General features: G+C 39.5%; 2 protein-coding genes across 9 annotated transcripts in view; both read left to right on the top strand.

The window, feature by feature from the left end:
- Nucleotides 1–5819, top strand: part of pnpla6 (patatin-like phospholipase domain containing 6) — a 31912-nt gene extending 26093 nt beyond the window's left edge. For all 6 annotated transcript variants that reach the window (XM_086032955.1, XM_086032957.1, XM_086032951.1 and 3 more), the window contains 3 exons: nt 683–770; nt 1027–1172; nt 4412–5819. In XM_086032955.1, coding sequence (XP_085889081.1) covers nt 683–770; nt 1027–1172; nt 4412–4480 — 303 coding nt within the window. In that variant the 3' untranslated portion in view covers nt 4481–5819. The remainder of the gene's footprint in view (nt 1–682; nt 771–1026; nt 1173–4411) is intronic.
- Nucleotides 5820–6536: 717 nt separating this feature from the next.
- LOC147145868 (ependymin-like) lies at nt 6537–9641 on the top strand. 3 transcript variants are annotated; one of them, XM_086032958.1, is made up of 6 exons: nt 6537–6993; nt 8067–8101; nt 8207–8341; nt 8575–8758; nt 8999–9086; nt 9395–9641. In XM_086032958.1, the coding sequence occupies exons 1-6, from the start codon at nt 6918–6920 to the stop codon at nt 9543–9545; spliced, it is 669 nt and encodes a 222-aa protein (XP_085889084.1). In that variant the 5' UTR covers nt 6537–6917; the 3' UTR covers nt 9546–9641. The 3 variants fall into 3 exon arrangements, with proteins under 3 accessions (XP_085889084.1, XP_085889085.1, XP_085889086.1); XM_086032959.1 differs by lacking the exon at nt 6537–6993 and adding an exon at nt 7400–7449; XM_086032960.1 differs by lacking the exon at nt 6537–6993 and adding an exon at nt 7581–7858.
- The last annotated feature ends 9175 nt before the right edge of the window (nt 9642–18816 follow it).

Here is an 18816-nt window from a genome sequence, read left to right as displayed (position 1 = left end):
GTGAAAAGGCTGCTGCCCCAAAAGCTTCATAACTTCCACAATAGGAGAATATTTTGTAATACTAGTAATATGCTGTATGTGTTTGTTTTGCCTATAATTCATTTCCCTAAAAGAGGGCAAACGGGCAGGACGCCGGCCCTTGAGGAACAGGATTGAAGACCCCTGGTTTACATGTTCAGGATTTCGATTTTTGGAGCCGATTAGCAAGTTAAAAAAAAAAAAAAATCTCCGATCAGAAGATGGACCAATCTGTTTAAACAATTTGTGCAGTCGTCCCCCGCTATTCGTTTGGGATCGGGACCTACTCGGCCCATGAGTAGCCAAAATTGGCATATAAAGATCGCCACGGAAATGCATTGGGAAAAAATAATAACAAAACCTAAAAATTTTCAAAATTATGGAAAAATTTTGGGGGGGAAAATCTGACTGTATATGATGAGAAACCTTGGATTATTAACAATGACAGCACAGAACATCCCTGGAGTGAACGAGGTTGTATTTGCTGTAATCATGATATTATTGATCGATCGGCAAATAATAACATTACAATTGATCATCGATTTTGTAAAAAATGCAAAATATCAAGCAGGTCAGATCTGTGTGGAGTCTATTTATTTATTTATTTTTTTTTGAGTGCTTCAATATTCAGCATGAATGAATGATAGAAAAACGTGTGTCTCAGTCATGCACGTGTCAAGGAGCTGACTTCACAGACCTTGCAGAGATCGTATCCAGGATAGAGCCGGTCCAAAACTACGTTTCTGCTGAGGGTGAAGTACACATTTTTATTCCATTTTTATTGCTTACAACGTGTTTTTTCTTTCATATTTTAGACAACGCTTTGCACAGTTCACCTTCAAGATCTCATTAGCTTTAACTGGTATAGTAAATAAGGGCTTACAACCTACACCAAACATCTTTTATTGGAATACAGCAGAACACGTCCCTGACATTTGATGGATGCTGGTGGGTTCAGCCACTATATGATTTATCGTCGTAATATCTCTTCTAAATCTTTCCCTTCAGCGGAGGAGTCGGACTGTCTGACGGAGTATGAGGAGGATGGGATGGACACTGTGAGAGAGGAGGAAGGGCAGCAGGAGGAAGAAGAGGCAGAAGACCCAGAGGACCAGTCCCCGGGAGAGTGGGGACCGAACGGAATCTTCCAGACTGTGAGTACAACTGGAATAGCCAAAGAAAACACGCAAGTGTTCCAAAAGCTGAGTGGTTCTACATGATGTATAGTGGTCGTCTACTCTGATAGTGGCACTCTACAGTGGGAGGAAGAAGTATGTGAATCCTTTGAAATTTCTTAAACTTTTACATAAATTGGTCTTAAAAAAAACACAACGATCATCTAAATCACAAGAATAAGCAAACAGTCAATTAATACCAGCAGTGATCAGGATGACCTTTGGATCATTCCTCTGTTCAAAACTGTTGCAGTTGCTTTTCTTGAGGCAATGCCACAGCATCTCAATCATGTTGAGGTCAGGACTATCACCTATTTTCTTCTTCTGAAGACATTCTGTTGTTGATTTGCTTCAGAGTTTCGGATAATTGTCCTTTTACAACACGCATCCTCTTTTGAGCTTCAATTCTTGGACAGATGGCCTCAGGTTTTTCTGCAAAATATTTTGATAAACCGCGAATGATTTTTTCCATTGATGGTTGCAAACTGTCCTGGCTCTGAGGGAGCAAAGCATACCCATACCATGATGCTGAAGCGGTCTTGTGCCATTGGTGTGCCAGTGGTCGAGTCTTGTGCCATGTTTTCCTCCACACGTGGTGTTGTGTGCTCCTCCCACACAATTAGAGCTATTGACACCAGACGTCTCAGGAATTTTGCTGAACTGCACTTTTGTAAAGGGGGATGGTCCAAAATTCATCCTGATCATTGTACACATCTGATCTGCAAGCAAAGGACACGAGAAAGGTAATTGTATTGTCCATTCACATTGTCTGACCAATATATGCAGACATTTAAGAAATTCCAAAGTGTTATCAAACTTTTTCCTCCCACTCTATGTAACAGTATACACTGATGTAGCTCAACTGAACAGCTTCCCATGGCTGATGTCAAATAGTACTGAATCCACAATGCCTTACTTCAAAACCAGATTAATCGACATACAGTGGTACCCTCTACTTACGAACGTCTCTTCATACGAAATTTTCAAGTGACGAAACTCCTCAACAGGGAAATAGTGCCTCTTGTAACAAAAGAAATTTCAGGATACGAAAGGTAAAAGTATGGGGTGATACTCGCAGCTCCGGAGTTTCCTGAACGCAACATACTCATAGCTGCTCTGCCATTGGCTAGCATAGCATCTTCTTTATCTTTATGTGAATTGGAAGCGAGGAAAAGAAAAAAAGGAGAAAATCATTTATTTGTCCATACAAACAAAGCAAGAGATAATAGAAATGTATGAAAAAGGAATGCGTTTGGTTGATCTCGCCAAAGAATATGACCGCAATGTATCGACAGTCTTCACGTTATTAAATCAGTTGTTTACAAAACGCCAGGCAATAAACACTCCTGAGAGAGAACATGAACCAAAGAGGGCAAAAAGCAATGAGGACAGCAATTAAAAGGTAAACGACCATCATTTTTATTCCTTACTCTATGCTTTGTTTTGTTACATTATGCACAACTCTCATTTATTGTGCAATAATCTAATTGTAACATGTATTTGTTACATGTTTTCATGCATGTTTATCCTTTATAAAACATTTATGTCTGAATATTGGGGGGCTTGGAACGGATTAGGGCATTTACATAGAAAACACATCTCTACTTACAAAATTTTCTACTTAAGAAATTTCTTCCAGAACCAATTAATTTCGTAAGTAGAGGTACCACTGTACTGTAATTGTCAGAATGATCATGGGCAGGGGTTCACATGAGAGGTGCGCCGCTACATATGCTAAATGAAAATATTCATGTGCACACCAGAGTCATCTATGTCAGTTTTCATATTGCAACTCAGTCAGCTTGACTGCAGTCAGGCCAGCCTCCAGTCAAAGTCAAGTCAGCCACCACAATGACGGCTTCTGAGAGCCAACTTCAAAATAGAAGACCAATAAGGAATTGATATCCATGTACAGTATTACTTGCATTTATTTTTAAGTTGACCCTCGCTGCGCATTGCATAGTGTAAGCTGGCTTGCATTGCCTGGACCCCTGCAAACAGCTGCACTGGCGGAGGCCGGTGTCGGCGGTGGTCGCCGATGAGACGGTCATCTCCGTCTCGCAGCGACGCGACTTCAACCCCCTGTCAAAATAGTTCTTTATGTGAAAGCGGTCCACGATGTAAAAAAGATTTTACAGCCGATTGCCGACCGTAGAGAACCGTGCTAAATCAGCTAGCTGATCACAGGGCAATTTAGGGGTGGACAATGCATTTTGAGAACCTGAAACAGCTGTCGAGGGCCACACCAACATGCTCACTAAATTTCAAATATGAATTTGTCTATTCATAAAGCAGTAAATTTGATTATTTTAATAAGCTGCTGCTTGTGTGGCCCTGGTATAAGAAATCAAGTATTAAGAAATAAAAACAAAAGTAAATGAAAATTGGTGGGGAAAAAAGCACAATCAGCCACATTAAAATACATCACTATTTAATCAACATTAAAAAAAAAGCCCAAAGTGTCAATTTTGTTTTTTTATAAATATGTTTTCAGTGTACTAACATGAACATAAACCATTATTAGCTGTTCTTAGGATCTCAAGTCATTATTAGCGCTTCACTGTGCAGGAAATAAGATTGTTGCTAAAATGAGGACCACAGTAGCCGTTGGGCTTTTCCATTTTCCTTTTTAAATAGTTGCTAGAATGGTTGAAGAAGTCTCTTAACTCATTCACTGCCAGGCATTTTCTGCCCCTAACCGTTTGAAAAAATTTGAAGAAAAAAAAAAAAAATTCCTGGGATTGAATGGCTGGACTGTGAAAAGAAGTAAATTCGTCAGTGGCAGCGAATGTTAAGTTAACAACACTGAAGACAAATCGCTGCTTTTGTTCGCTTGCTATGTTGACACATTCACGTCAAAATAAAAGCAGCACATATTTGCCATTTTATTTTGAGTTCATAAAAGCTGCAGGGACTGTGGACTGACTGGATGTCACCCACGGGACCTACTTTGTCCAGATGTGCTACAAGTCTTTAAGTTCATCCATGAGGTCAGCAGGCCAAGAAAAAAAATGAGCACCAAACAATGACCTGTGGTACTCATTTGGGAAGCGAACCGAAATTCTTATGTGCACTCCTGATTATGTTTTATAATTGATTATTATGTCCAATACTAAAAGGATTATCACAATGATCTAATTTGGCGCCACATGGGGTGCAGACGTCTCTTTGTCAGCTTCCGTACTTTTCCATGGAAACAACATTGTTTTACTGTGCAGGATGAGGAGAAATCTGTGAGGCAACGTAGGAAACCCACCAGTGACGCCTCAGAAGTCTCTGACTGCTGACAACAAGCCACAGTGGAAGATTTTCAAGTGGATCATCAAGGGCCAACAAAAGAACTCGGACAATGTGCTCCACTCCAGACTTTTCTGGAAATACTTTTTGTTGTTCTTGTTTGTTTTCTCTTGAACTCATCCTCGAAGCTCTCCGTCAGTCAAGAAGGCCAAAAAGAAGTGGCTTACTCTGTCTGTCCCACAAGGAGTTAAGCAGATTTTTCAAAGATGGATTTTAAAGGAGACCTCTCACTTCATGTAATCTTTTCCTCAAACCCCAAAAGGACTCCAATAACCAACCCCACACAGGAGGTCCTTGCACGCCACTGCAGTGTTTGGCTATGAAATGACCAGAAAGACGCTTACAATGCATGCCTCCAGGGTATTAATGTACACTGTCTGTGTGTGTGTACGTGTGAGTCCTGAATATTGAAATAGTAGCAGGACACTGGAAGTGATATGTTAAGGGAACTGTCTGAAGTCGACAACTGTACATTTCAAGCAGCATCATGAGAGGTTGTAAGAATCAATCAAGATGACAGATAAAATACATCTTGGAAGTCAAAGATGTGAAAGGGACTTCCGATTTGTTTTAAAATGTCTTTTAAGGACGAAAAAAAAAAATAGTGAGTTAGTGTTATTTTAATTTAATTTATTGAAGACTGACGCACAATGACAGCTTGCTTTTTGGTAGTTGTAAGGGAAGAGGTGAGAGAATGAATGTGTGATGGAATTTTGGATTGAGCCGAGCTGCTTTCAGCGACCCAAGTGGGCGCTCGTCAAACTGCAGAAGAAGCCTTGCAGCCGGCGGTCAATCTCAGCCCCCCTTTTGCCACAAAGTGTCCATTTTCATTTTGACTGTACGGAAACACCATGCGGTTTCCCCCACCAGGTGGTCATCTCGTAACAGATGTGATGTCACACTGTAAATCTCCATGTTGAACTTATTTGGTCGCAGACTCCACCCAAAAGCGCCCCGAGTGAAAATCTATAACTGGAATGATACGGACTTGCGTTTGTTGATATGAATATTTTTACATCAGGTGTACATTTCTGATGCTTAGCTGCGAAACCGACATCCAAACAAAAGCGATGTCAAACATTTGTACTGCAAGTCTGTTTTGTTGAAAGAATACAGTATTTAACTCTATTAACTACTGGATGTTAATTGATTTTTATTTTTTGCGGTGTGAATTTCCTCAATTTATGGTGGGGGGTCTTAATTAATTTAGGATGGTAACTGAAATGTTGACAATATGACTTTTCATTAATTGTCCACATTGAGAACCTAAAGCAGTAAGATTAAAATATTAAATATTCACATTGGAAAATAAATATGCATAATGCCATATTTCCGTTTTTACTGCATGTATCTGCCTCTGTTTTTGAATGTTGATGTTTAAAATGGAAGGTACTTGCCCGCAGAGTGCTGTTATTATGTGATGCACAAGAATTCAGCTTTGTTGCAATGTCATGATGTCGGAAGCAAGCACCTCTGCCATAACACTAATTTGGTCGAGCACCAAATTGTAAACCATAAATAGATGCCCCACTGCTTGCGCATGCCTAATTTTTACCACGAAAGAATTATCTGAGGAATGGAAGCAGTTGAACCAACACCTAACCAACCCACCCACCCCAAAATGAATAAATACAATTCCTAATGCTAACAAAAGCAACATAATCCCGGGTCTGTACCTTTTATCTGGTATTGGCCTAATGCACTGCTCCTCCACAACATTTCTTGGTAACCAGGTCTTTCTGCTCAGTGCTGATAATAAAAACGCAGTCAATGAAAATATGTGGTGGGCAAATTAAGAGGCAGGTGACTTCTCCATGAACTTTAGTCTTTTGTTATGCTGCAGAGAAGCCAAGAAAATATTTTTTCCCCTGTATTGTTGAGAATATTGACAAATTAAAAATAACTTTATTTTCACTTCCATTATTCAGGAACAAAAGTAGTCTTTTTATGAGTAAACTATAAAACTGGTGAGAAATTTCATTTGCTCAAAGCGAACACTGAGAACCAGATGATGCAGGTCGAGAAGAGAGCAGCTGGAGGTTGATACGATGTGGGAATTGTTCCAGCTGCATTGGCTTCCAATCCACAACCTTTGACTGTTGTCTCAATGAGTCTCATTTTTCAAAGCAGGTTTGGGAGAAACATGTTCAATTCCAATTACTGTTGAAAATTGGTCTGGATGTGATTTTAATATTCAATTCAGTTACCTCCATGTTGGCAGCTGAATATGGGGTTGGGGCTCCAATTACGCACGACATACATCATCTGTTATCAGTAACATTTTCCATCTCAAGTTGATATTTTCTTATTTTGGGAGCTAAAAGACAAGAGTCAGTGTGGGGGCGATAACACTTGGTGGGACCCGTCCAGATGTGAATCGGGTATATTTGGAGACGCCGGTTGTTGACGTGTTTGCACTCTCTGAAGATGAACATCGTCCGCGCTTTGGCCATCCTTGGCCTGCTGCTTGCAACTGCAAGTGCCCAGACACCCCAACAGTGTGGTGAGTTGATTCTCGACAGTCATCGTGCATTTCTCACAATATACAAATTCACAATGTGTGATAACTGGGAAAACTTTCCTGTCAGGGGTCGCCCAAAAGATTTATAATTGTGTACAGTGCATCCAGAAAGTATTCACAGCACTTCACTTTTTCCAGTTGTTACAGCCTCATTCATTCCTTGGTTGTCTTGGCTGTGTGCGCTTAGGCCATATTTGTGCCGAGGGATAATTCTGTCCTGGAGTTATGCAGACAATTTCTTTGGCTTCTTGCTTGGTTTGTGCGCTGACATGCACTGTCACCTGTGGGACATTCTATAGGCAGGTGTGTGTGCCTTTCCAAATCATGTCCAATCAATTGGATTTACCACAGGTGGACTCCAATTAAGCTGTATAGGAACCTCTAAAGAATGATGTGCCTGAGCTCAACTCTGAGCTTGGTGGCAAAAGCTGTGAAAACGTATGTGAGATTTCTTTAGATTTTGATTTTTTTAAAACATTTGCAAGAAATAAAATAAAAAAAAAAAAACTTTTTCCACATAATTATGGGGTGTTGTGTGTAAAATTGTGAGGGGAAAACTGCATTTATTACATTTTAGAATGAGGCTGTAACATAAAAGTGGAAATAGTGAAGCGCAGTGAATACTTTCCGGATGGACTGTATTTTGAGCATTTGCGGGTTAGATATTTGGGAATTTTTATATTCTTCAGGTTGTATTTGATTTTAGAATTGCATTGTTAGCCATTTTAAATGCTCTTTATTTAAAAGAAAAAAGAAAGACCACGGCTGTCTGTTCCTCTCCCATGGGCACACCTCCACAATCCAGTGAACCTTCTTTAATTGTTGTTTCTGGACCATGTCATCAACAGTATGTTTATCATTGTAGGAATTTGCAAGGCCAGAACTTTTAACTTGTGCTGATGTGCCCAAAATGCTGTGGCCATGGCACTGAGTGTAATTTTCAATCATGTTTTTTAGACACTCTTTGTCGAACCTAAATGCAGCCATTTATTTCTATACTTCTTTTGCATGCGTGAATACTTTTTCATAGTATATTTCTGTTTCCTTTTGCATAGAGTCTCCTCCCCTGATGAGTGGAGGTGTCTCTGTGGTAAGTCACACAGTATATTTATTTATTTTCCCACTCCTGCTCTTAAAGAAGAAAAGTATTCTGCATACATTTTCCCTTTGGTATGTAGTGTAACTTGTCTTCCAGATGGGCTTCAATGGTCTCGTCATGTCCACGGGAACGATCACCTATGATGCTATTGGTCAGAAGATTCGGGTTAGAAACTTTGGCATGGTTGGAAATGAAACCTTCAGTGTGGACCAACTGATGATGTTCAATAAGGTGAGTGGCTCATCTGCTTTTAGAAAGAAAGAAAAAAATTCATTCATTGGATTAAGTCATTGTTCAGTCTTATCTACAGTGTGTGTAATAAGTGTGCGCTATGTTCTCCCCATGCTCCTGTGAGTTTTCTCTGGGCATTTCATCTTAATATTTGTTCTCACTGTCTGCTCAGTAAACATTGAAGTAATTTATAAGTATGACTTATTTAAGGTCATCACTTTTCTATTTTCTAGAAAGTCTATTATGAGATCGACTGGAGCAAAATGTCTTGCACGAAGAGACGTCTGAATACAGATTTTGTTCCTATGCAAGTGCCTGATGATGCCAATTTGATGGGTCAGATTGTTTTGGGCTCCTCCTCCTCGTGGGGAATGGGAGTGCTTGTCAACACCTGGTACGGGGACCTGCCCGGCAACGGTGAGAAGAAAACGCTGATGGATCTGTGACATGAGCACAGCTCATGTGGTGAAAAATAACTGTTCATTGACAGAGCAAGATTCAGAACAGTTTGATAATATACACAAGAGTGTTACTCTTACAATCCAGAATGCGTAAAACACTTTTGCTTTTAGCATAAATATTAAGGATTGCACTGCCTGTATTCCTTAATGAGACAACTGCTTTTGCCCCACATATTGTACACCTTCATAAATTCAGGCACCTATATGAGCGTCTTCACGGAGATTGGCTGCATCCCAATGACCTTCACTGGCTACACCCCAACAAGTGGATGGACCGTTGTCAGGTATGACCTCAAGGCTGAAGAGCCTTTATTTAAAATTTTTTTATTCAAGCTTTCATGTGCCATGTGTCAGCATCCTTAAGTGTCTGTCACGATGATGTCATGATACTTAGGAGGTCTAATACAAGCGCTGCATCAACAACACCACAGGCTCACTGTCCAGTATTGAGTGTAGTTTTAGTTTGCATTTGACTGTCTAATATTTTTCTCATTTTCTACTATAAAATATGCAGAATTGCTCCATAGAAAATCACATGGAACCATATACCGTAACTGAGCAATTTAAACAAGGGTCTTTGTTCCTTTTCCAGCACTTTCAACTGGGTACTTGGCATCACCAATCCCATGGACCTCTTCCCGCCTTTCTTCTGTGCAAAAGCTCAGCTGGATGATTCTGAAACACCTGACACCATGTTCACCGCCTTAGAGTCTCTAGCCAGGAAGACCAAGGACATGAAGTAAAACATCAGGTGTTGCATGTGTTCATTGGTCAGCCCCTCATTCAAAGGAGGAAAAACCTATGCATTGATTCAATGCAAATAAAGTTTTGACATGGCACGTGATAAAATGATTGTGTGTATATCGTGCGTTCATGCAAGCGAGAGAGAGAGGGAGAGAGAGAGAGAGAGAGAGAATATATCCATATATATATATATATATATATATATATATATATATATATATATATATATATATATATATATATATGTATACACATATATGTATGAATGTGTAAATGAGCCATTCTACCGAATTGGTTGAAATTGCTGTCCCACAATGAAAATCAAATAAAAAAAAAAAGAAGTGTTCAGACCTTGCATATTTAGTAATATATTGTTATAATCTATTTAACCACAAGGCATTTATTGAGATATTACTAAACTGAATGTATAAAACGTCATCTTTTATATGTCACTTCCTATTGGAAGGTGGCTGTCCCAATCTCTAACTCCTAAATTTCAATTCATGAAAAAAAAAAATGTAGAAGATTTTTGCCCATTTAAAAAATACTTTACTTTAATAGAACACTTTGGTTGCTTTTAAATGTATGGTCAAAGATTTACATTGATTTTGTAGATTTTTTTCAAATGAGAAGTTTTTATGTAGAAAAACCTGTCCCAACTTAAGAGTATTTGTATGTAGGCAGGGCTTGGTTTTAGCTACATCCCCAGAAATTTCACCAGTAAGAGACATTACCTTCATGTTCATCACTGGGCACATGGCGAGTAATTAGTTGGCAGCATTATTAAGTTCTCGTGCCCTTCAAAGTCTGAAAATCAGCATGTGGTTTTAAGGACCATCACTACCGAACACCTTAGTTCGGCAATAAATGAGCACTTTTGATTTTAATGCTAAATGTTGTGTTTTCTGGCGGCATGGTGGTCGACTGGTTAGCATATATATATATATATATATATATATATATATATATATATATATATATACATATATGAACATTTTATTCTGTCGAGTATTGAATTTGAAAGCTTGCCTTTTAAACTCACTCACATAATACTGTAGTACTCCTGTCCTCCAGCAGAGAGAAGCAACATTCTTCTTCCCTTTCGAGGCCACTTTAAGGTACTGTATATGTTTGACTGATTGAAAAATGATTTCATTTTTTTATTTTTCATAAAATAACTTAACCACGACTTGATTCGAAGAGACTATTTGCACAAGTAGACTATCCTTAATTCGAATCTCTATTTCCAGTGGTTGACAACCAAGACCCATGGGCAAATTACAGCACTATGGGGGCATATACAGTATTATTTGATTTTCTATCTATCTATCTATCTATCTATCTATCTATCTATCTATCTATCTATCTATCTATCTATCTATCTATCTATCTATCTATCTACCTGTACTACTGCAACACACCTGATTCAAATGATCAGCTCATCAGCATGCTCGGTAGAAGTCTGAAACGATCCTGATCATTTGAGTCAGGTGTGTTTGAGTCAGGCAGGAGATGGCTCATGAGGAACTGGAGTTCCCTTTTCTTGTGCTAAGCACTGAATACCATGCTGCCCCATTAGCAATACAATTTCCATACAGAGATTTTAATTGTATACAGAGATCTTAATTGTATTCATACATTTGGAACATCCAATTAAACACCTGTTTCTATCAGTAAAAAGTCGACACACCCCCTGTTGCCTGTTTTTGTGATACAGATAAATGACAGCGAGATCAATCATTTTGAAAAGCGTTCCACCATTAATTTGACCTGTAACTTGTACAACTCAACAAAAAAATAATTGAGAATTAAAGTAAAGTTAAAGAAATAAAAATTGAATTAAAAAAGTAAGTAAAAATACACATCTTAGATCATCTGGTCAACCGAAGTTGTGGTTGTGTTCAAAATTAACCAATAATGTTCAAATTCATGTTAAATGGAAGTCAGCACGCAACTGCTATTGTTTAAAGTGCCTCTGATTAACCCCAAATGAAGTTCAGGTGTTCCACTAGGCTTTTCCTGACATTTTTCAAGTCCCATTTTATAGCACAAGCCACGGTCCGCAGAGAGCTACCACAGCATCAGAGGGATCTCATGGTTCAAAGCTATCATTCAAGAGAAGGGTACAAAAGAATTTCCGAGAAATCACTGGAAGCATACCATGGAACGCAGTGAAGACAGTCATCAATAAGTGGCGAAGATATGCCACAACAGTGACATTACCAAGAACTGGATATACCCTGAACTGCTGTCAAGAGGCCAACCGCAACACTGAACAAGCTGCAGGATTCGAGTAGATTTGTGAAGTGAGCCTGCAAAGTCCCTTTTAAAGCAACATTAAACTCTTTGGGTCATAGTCCCAAAAGCTATGTTAGGCACAAACAAAATGTTGCTCATCAAAACAAAACAAAAAACAGTGAAGCATGGTGGTGGTAGCATCATACTTCAAGGCTGTTTTTCTTCAGATGGATTTGGGGCCTCAGTAAAGGTTGAGGGAATTATGAACAGTTCCAAATAGCATTCAGTGCTACCACAAAATTTTCAGACCTTTGCTGAAAAGAAAACAAATGTCCGGAGAACTTCATTTGGGGTCAAACAGAGACTTTAGATGGTGCCAGCTGTCTTCTGATTCACATTTGACATGACTTTATATGTCATTGGTTAATGAGGAAGTCAACCCAAACATATTTTTATCAAACATATGTTCTATGAAGGGCGGTACGGTGATCGACTGGTTAGCACGTCCGCCTCACAGTTCAGAGGTCGTGGGTTCGATCCCTGCTCCGGCCTCCCTGTGTGGGGCTTGCATGTTCTCCCCGTGCCTGTGTGGGTTTTCTCCGGGTGCTCCGGTTTCCTCCCACATTCCAAAAACATGCATGGTAAGTTGATTGGACTGTCTAAATTGCCCCTAGGTGTGATTGTGAGTGCGGATGTTTGTTTGTCTCTATGTGCCCTACGATTGACTGGCAACCAATTCAGGGTGTCCCCCACCTACTGCCTGAGGACAGCTGGGATAGGCTCCAGCACGTCCCACGACCCTTGTGAGGATAAGCGGTATCGATAATGGATGGATGGATGTTCTATGCAGGCCCACTAGTTGAATCAGGGCATTCTGATTAATATTGCATTTGTGGAATATGAGTTAAGCAGCAAAATCCACACGCATTTAGCCATCGACTGAAAATGACATCACAGATGCTCAGGGCTCTGATAACGACCATTCATGGCTCAGCTTTAGAAAACAGGTGAGCTGCGATTGGTCGTTACCTGGGCCCTGAGCAACTGTGAGGTCATTTTCACTCAACAGAAGTGACAAAATGGCTTCCCCCAGGGATGGCTACAAAAAGGTGGATTAACTCTTATTCCACAAATGCTGTATATATCAGAATCCCTTGTTTAAATTTGTGGGCCTGCATAGACCATATTCTTGAAAAAAATATGTTTGGGTTGACTTCCTCTTTAATTCTGAACACAGTTCCATCCCATTTAGAGACTGTGAGCACTTGTTCAACCACATTCACATTCACATTGTTTATTTTTACTTCCCCTTTTGGCAGAATTAATTTTCATCAATTGAGATGCACAGGTTATAGGTCACATTAACGATGGAAAGTTTTCAAAGTATTTATCTTGGCATCACACTTTTTTTTTTCTGTTCCACTTAAGTATACCAATAATTTTTGTTTACCATGACCATATTTAAGTGTATGGTGCCTGGATTACGGTAATCCTAATTTAAAGGTCCTCCTAGTAAAAGCATGCATCTGCGTGCATAGGAAGAAACACTAACCATGCCACCGTGATGAGGTATTTACATATTTAAAATCAGTGTCAAATGCAACTGAGCTGAAATATTAGAGGAGAGGCTGCATGCAGATTTGTAATTTTGTGCTCGACTGCACGTCAGTGGAGAGATGAAGCAATTTTAAACTCTGGCGCCTTAAAAATCCCCACACAGGAACACAGCTGGTCTAAGGCTCGCTTAATGGAAAGCGTAAGGAGCAAAAAAACGAGTTCAATGTGAACCTCTTCACACTCTTCACTTACAGAGTCTTGTACAGGATGCCCTCTTATTTAGGTAATAAACATCAACCAGTCTGTAATCCGTATGTTGTTTGGTCAATTGGAAACAGATGTCACTAAAATTAAATACGTTGCTGTAATTAAACATTTTGTTGAAGGTCTTGGCGTTGTGTGACTTGAATGTCTTGCATTGGTGTGGCGTGATAGCAAATGCAAGCTGTTGTGGTGATTACATGCTTCGTCATCCATGGCAGATGCTCCATCAGGAATGGACAGTTGCACATTAGTGCACAATGTCATCTTGTGACTGATAGTGATGTGCTGGGAATCTATCTGCAGAAAGATTTAGCTTCACTGTTCTGAAATTTTACCTGCAGAGGTTTGTCCATTTGAAGACACTTTCTTGTAGAGTATTTGGTGCAAACATGAGTCACTGATAGTGCACTGCAGTGTTTCTCAACCTTAATTGAAACAAGGTGCATACTGTAGACTACTGGGGGGGGGGGGGGGGGAGGAATTGGGGATATTGGGCTTGGGGATTAAATTTAAAGATGAACCTAAAATGCTGTATATTTTTCACAGGTGAATTTAAGTTGGCCTTCTCTAAACTTTCGAAGGCACCAACTGTTCAGCCTTTCAGTTCTTTTTTGAACAACTTGCTCTTCTCTAACATGGAGCTGAGTTGCAAAAATTCAAAACAGGTTTTTTTTTGTTGTATTTGTTTTTTATCTGTATGACTGTTGGAACACTCCAATGACTCTTTCTGAAAGGCTAAACTCAGTGGCGACTTGCATAAAAAACAACTTTAGAGAATGTCAACTTTAGTTCACCTGTAAAGATTGTACTGCATTTTAGGTACATCCTTAATTTTCCTCTTTTGTGAGTAATGTATATTACAGTAGAATATTAATATCATGCCAAACCACAATACATGTTTAAAAGTGTATATTTTGGGGAGTAATCCACCATTATTAGCTGAAATTCGCTGATATTGTGGTCTGGTCAAAGAAATTAAACTATTAGTTTGGCACTATTTTATGGAATATTGTTTTTGTTAGGTTTAATCGATGACGTTTTCAGTGTTGTTGTTTTTTGGCAGTCCTTGAATGCCCCTCATGTACAGTCAGAGTGAAACAAAGTGAAAATGGTAGTTGCATCGGGAAAGAAGCAAAAACGTAATAGCCACTGTAGTCTACTTTAGTGTTACATTTTTCCCGTATTCCCAAACATTTTTAATTGTGGGTAAATGCCAAAAGGTAAGTTTAATGACTCAACACCATTTGTCTAAAGTGCTACTGTGCATATTTTTGTGGCCATTTGTGTGATGACTCACATCAGTTTGTGCTAGCATTTCATTTAATGTGCAAGCTGATTCTATTAATGAGCCTCAAGTGAAGGTGGTTTGTTTGTGTTGAATAATTGAACTAGTGATTGCAGTCGTTAATGTAAAATTGGGTTCATTCTTGTGTACATGTTGGATGCATGTCGTTGATACTTTAAGAGCCTCTTTGTTTGTGAATACTATGTCGTGGTATCTATTCACAATTACAAACCCCTTTTAGAGGTGCCATCAATTACTTGCGAATTTTCACTATTTGAATCAGGGCTCTGTTCCCATGTGTTGCGAATAACAGGGGTTTCACTAAATTAATCAGAATCAGAATCAGTTTGCTCACAAATTTTAGTGTGAAGTCTAGGTGTGTTTAGATGAACACAAAGCTATTATTTCGCAATATGAATGGCAACAGGTGGATACACAGGATGATCTGTCATTTTATTAACTTTCTGAACAATCGGGTGAAATTTGATAATTTTCCATAGCACACCTTTTGATCTCTCATGGCACAGTGCTTGTCTCTGTTAGTGGTTCACTTAATTAACTTCAGTTCACGCAACATGGGTTCAGTCCCCGCACAGTGATTGTGAGTGTGAATGCTTGTTTGTCCACATGTGCCCTGTGATTGGCCGGCGACCAGTCCAGAGTGTACCCTGCCTCTCGCCTAAAGACAGCTGCAAAGGCTCCAGCTCACCCATGACCCTAATGAGGATAAGCAGTATAGAAAATGGATGGCCTCACCCGTGACAGTGTCCTCACAAGATTTGCCGTGGACCCCGCCTCCTCCATAATGACGTCTATAAAAATGGCCTTCCAAGTCAGTTCGTGGCAAGGTGGTGTGAAGGCTGTATCGTATGCACTCGGGAAGTCCAAATGCACTCACTTATTGGAGTCACAACTGACTCCTCAAAATTTAACACCGTCTCCTCACAGTGTAACACGTTTGGAATAAAGAGTGTGTGAATGTGTCTATTGATTGAACCCACCGAATCAAATACATAACACAAGTGCAACAGATGAGAAGGGGCAGTAGAATAACTCTACATTTAAAAAAAAAGCCCATTTCAATAATGATAATAATGAGTGTTGATGTGTATTAGTGAAGATGAATTCAAAATGTCTTTATGTATTATACTGTGCAGTAACATTTCTATACCACTGCCGACTACAAGCACAATAATAATTATACCGTTGAATGAATATCTCTGAAAGTTTTTGTTTGTTAAAGCAGTGTTGGCTACAGCTCTTGTTCCTGGTACTGTTAGATGGTTCTGTTGTTCTTTCACCGCAGCTCAGTCGCTCAGAGTGCCGGAGCCGTAATTGAATGCATTAGTGGGTAACAGGTGCAGTGCATATGTACTACACAATACAAATGCGTATTTCATGTTACATGTTTTAATGCATGTGTGAAAGTAAGGAGGAGTGAGATGAAGGGGTTACAATGGTGCTTACATATGCACGTGATGCCGTTTTTCCTGATGTACTGGTTAGTCACCCTCACGTGCTATTCAGCAGAGGATGTCAGGCTTCAGGGGTCATGCTACAATTATCCTCTTTACGCTAATGAGAGAACCTGTCCCTCCTCGTCACGGTTCTCATCCTCCTCCCCCTCGCTCCTTTGTCTTCCTGTGTGACTCGCATGGCTTGGTGCTTGATCTGTTTGAATCTCTGAAAGGTTGATGAAAAAGATTTCTATATGCTGTCCTTTCTGTAATAGCTAAAGTCATCAGCATTTGGAAAAAGCAGCAATAATAATATAGTAAGAATTCAGACATTGCGATATGATGCGGTTCTTTTAAGGCATAATAGTACGGCTGAACGGAATGCGACGGTAGATAGAACAGCTTTGCAAAGTAATATTGCACTGATGCTCATTAATATGTACTCTCCCTTTCAAATAGACAGAAGACATAGGCACTTAACATTCACAGCTTGCTATGTCTCAAAAGTCGATGTCAGAGGAAATATACAGAGAACTATAGATAGGTCAGTAGATTGATTGATCATATGTCAGCCTTGTGACTCCAATTTAATGAGTGTGAACTCTGGCAGAGTTTGTGTCTGCAAAGCCATGTTCTCGATCTAATAAGATCAAACAAGCTCATTATCACAAAACCAGCTTTGAAAAGTAGACATGGCAATGGCCTTTGAAATGGGGTGTTCATGCTGACAGATCTTCTCATACAGCCGAATGAAAGAAAGTGAGAACAATGGCACTGATTAAGATCTCACATTATATCATTGAAATCCCAGTCAAAAGTCGCTGTATTTGTCGCTTGGCACGTTTTTTAAAAACAGTCACCCGGGGGGGTCAAAAATGTTGTCTGTATTGCAGCTAGCCAGTTGGTGGCTAGCTAATTAGCGGCTACGACTAGAACTAACGAATACTACTAGATAGGGGTTTGCATCTCTCCACAAAAGACGATTCAATACGGTTTACGATATGTCAGGTGCGAAATGATTCAAGGGGGGTTCGATTTGAAGGTGGAACGATTCGGTTCGGTTCGACTCATTGAGATTACGATTTGATTTGATATAGTATGGCTCAGTTTGATAGTTTATGATGCAATTACCGATACTTTTTGGTTGTTATTTTACACGATTTGGTTCGGTTCGACTCATTGAGATTACGATTTGATTTGATATAGTATGGCTCAGTTTGATAGTTTATGATGCAATTACCGGTACTTTTTGGTTGTTATTTTACACGCATTTGATTGAATTTGTCGGTACTGTAAATGTGCCAATTCCTTCAAAGATATATCACTTCAATAAAGACGATTCGATAGGTATCTTGATACATTTCAAAGTTGAACAATTCAGTTCGATTTGATGCACTCGCACCTTTTAAATCAAAAAATGGTTTTCTGGTTCAAACCGTTTTTTGTTACACCAGTACTACTAGAAGCTAACGCTAGCAGTCCAGTGCCTAGACTTGACTGTTTTGTACGGCGTATATTCTTGATATTTCCACACTCCTTGTTTTCCCTGTTTGGATTTTGGAAAATAAATTGTTTGAGTGTTCTCCTTCCTGCTTCCCTGCACTTGGGTCCTCAACCATGTAAAACCATGACAAAAGGTATCAAACTCAGTTTTACCAACCAACAATTTTGAGTTGCGAAGAACATACGTGACAGATGTGGCATTGTACAAAAATAAATGGCTGCACTTGGCATGTGTATTTCGTGGGAACATACATGCTCACAGATCTTCAAGATGCTCTGCTTAACGCACCTCCTGAAAAAGACGTTGAAGGTCGAGTGATTTCTTCAGCCACATTAATACCGCTTTCACTGCCAGATTGTTTTTGATTGTGACTTTTGTAACACTCGTTCTTCTACGATCAGTTTGCCTTTAATTCTTGGACAATTTTGACACTGCCTTCCATCTGCATCAATGTGACTCTTCCTAGACATTTTGGGATCATCGTTAGTATTTCTCAGTTCCACTTGTTGGGAAAACCACATTGATGTGGATACATACAAATACACATGGAGTGGTGGGATGCCATCACATCACAGGTAACATAACTAGCCGAACAGTAAATCATCTCAATTGTTTGTTAAAAAAGTTCTCTTCACTGTAACTCAACAGACGCAAAGGCTGCAATGCATCCTCCAACTCGTTTCTGACAGCCAACCATCCAGTAACTTTACTTCTGTTGAATCTCATTAGCACACTCGATACACATTTTTCACAGCAACAGTGAAATCGCTCTGGTAAATAACTGCCCATCATCGCCAGCAACAAAGCGCAGCTGTGCTGAATAGCCGATGATTTAACTGCTCAAGTGTCACACATTTCCTCAGGAGAGTTCCAATGAAAGTGCATATTGGAAAACTGTTGAACAGAAAGAGGATTCAAAAAGAATGCAAATGTAGCTGTGCACCTGAATTCTTGGTTGCCCTTTG

Source organism: Filicampus tigris, chromosome 6, assembly GCF_054856515.1.
Source record: "Filicampus tigris isolate MCC_2025a chromosome 6, RoL_Ftig_1.0, whole genome shotgun sequence".
NCBI lineage: Eukaryota > Metazoa > Chordata > Actinopteri > Syngnathiformes > Syngnathidae > Filicampus > Filicampus tigris.
The sequence above is the reverse complement of the archived record's forward strand: the minus strand, read 5'-3'. Positions and strand labels throughout refer to the sequence as shown.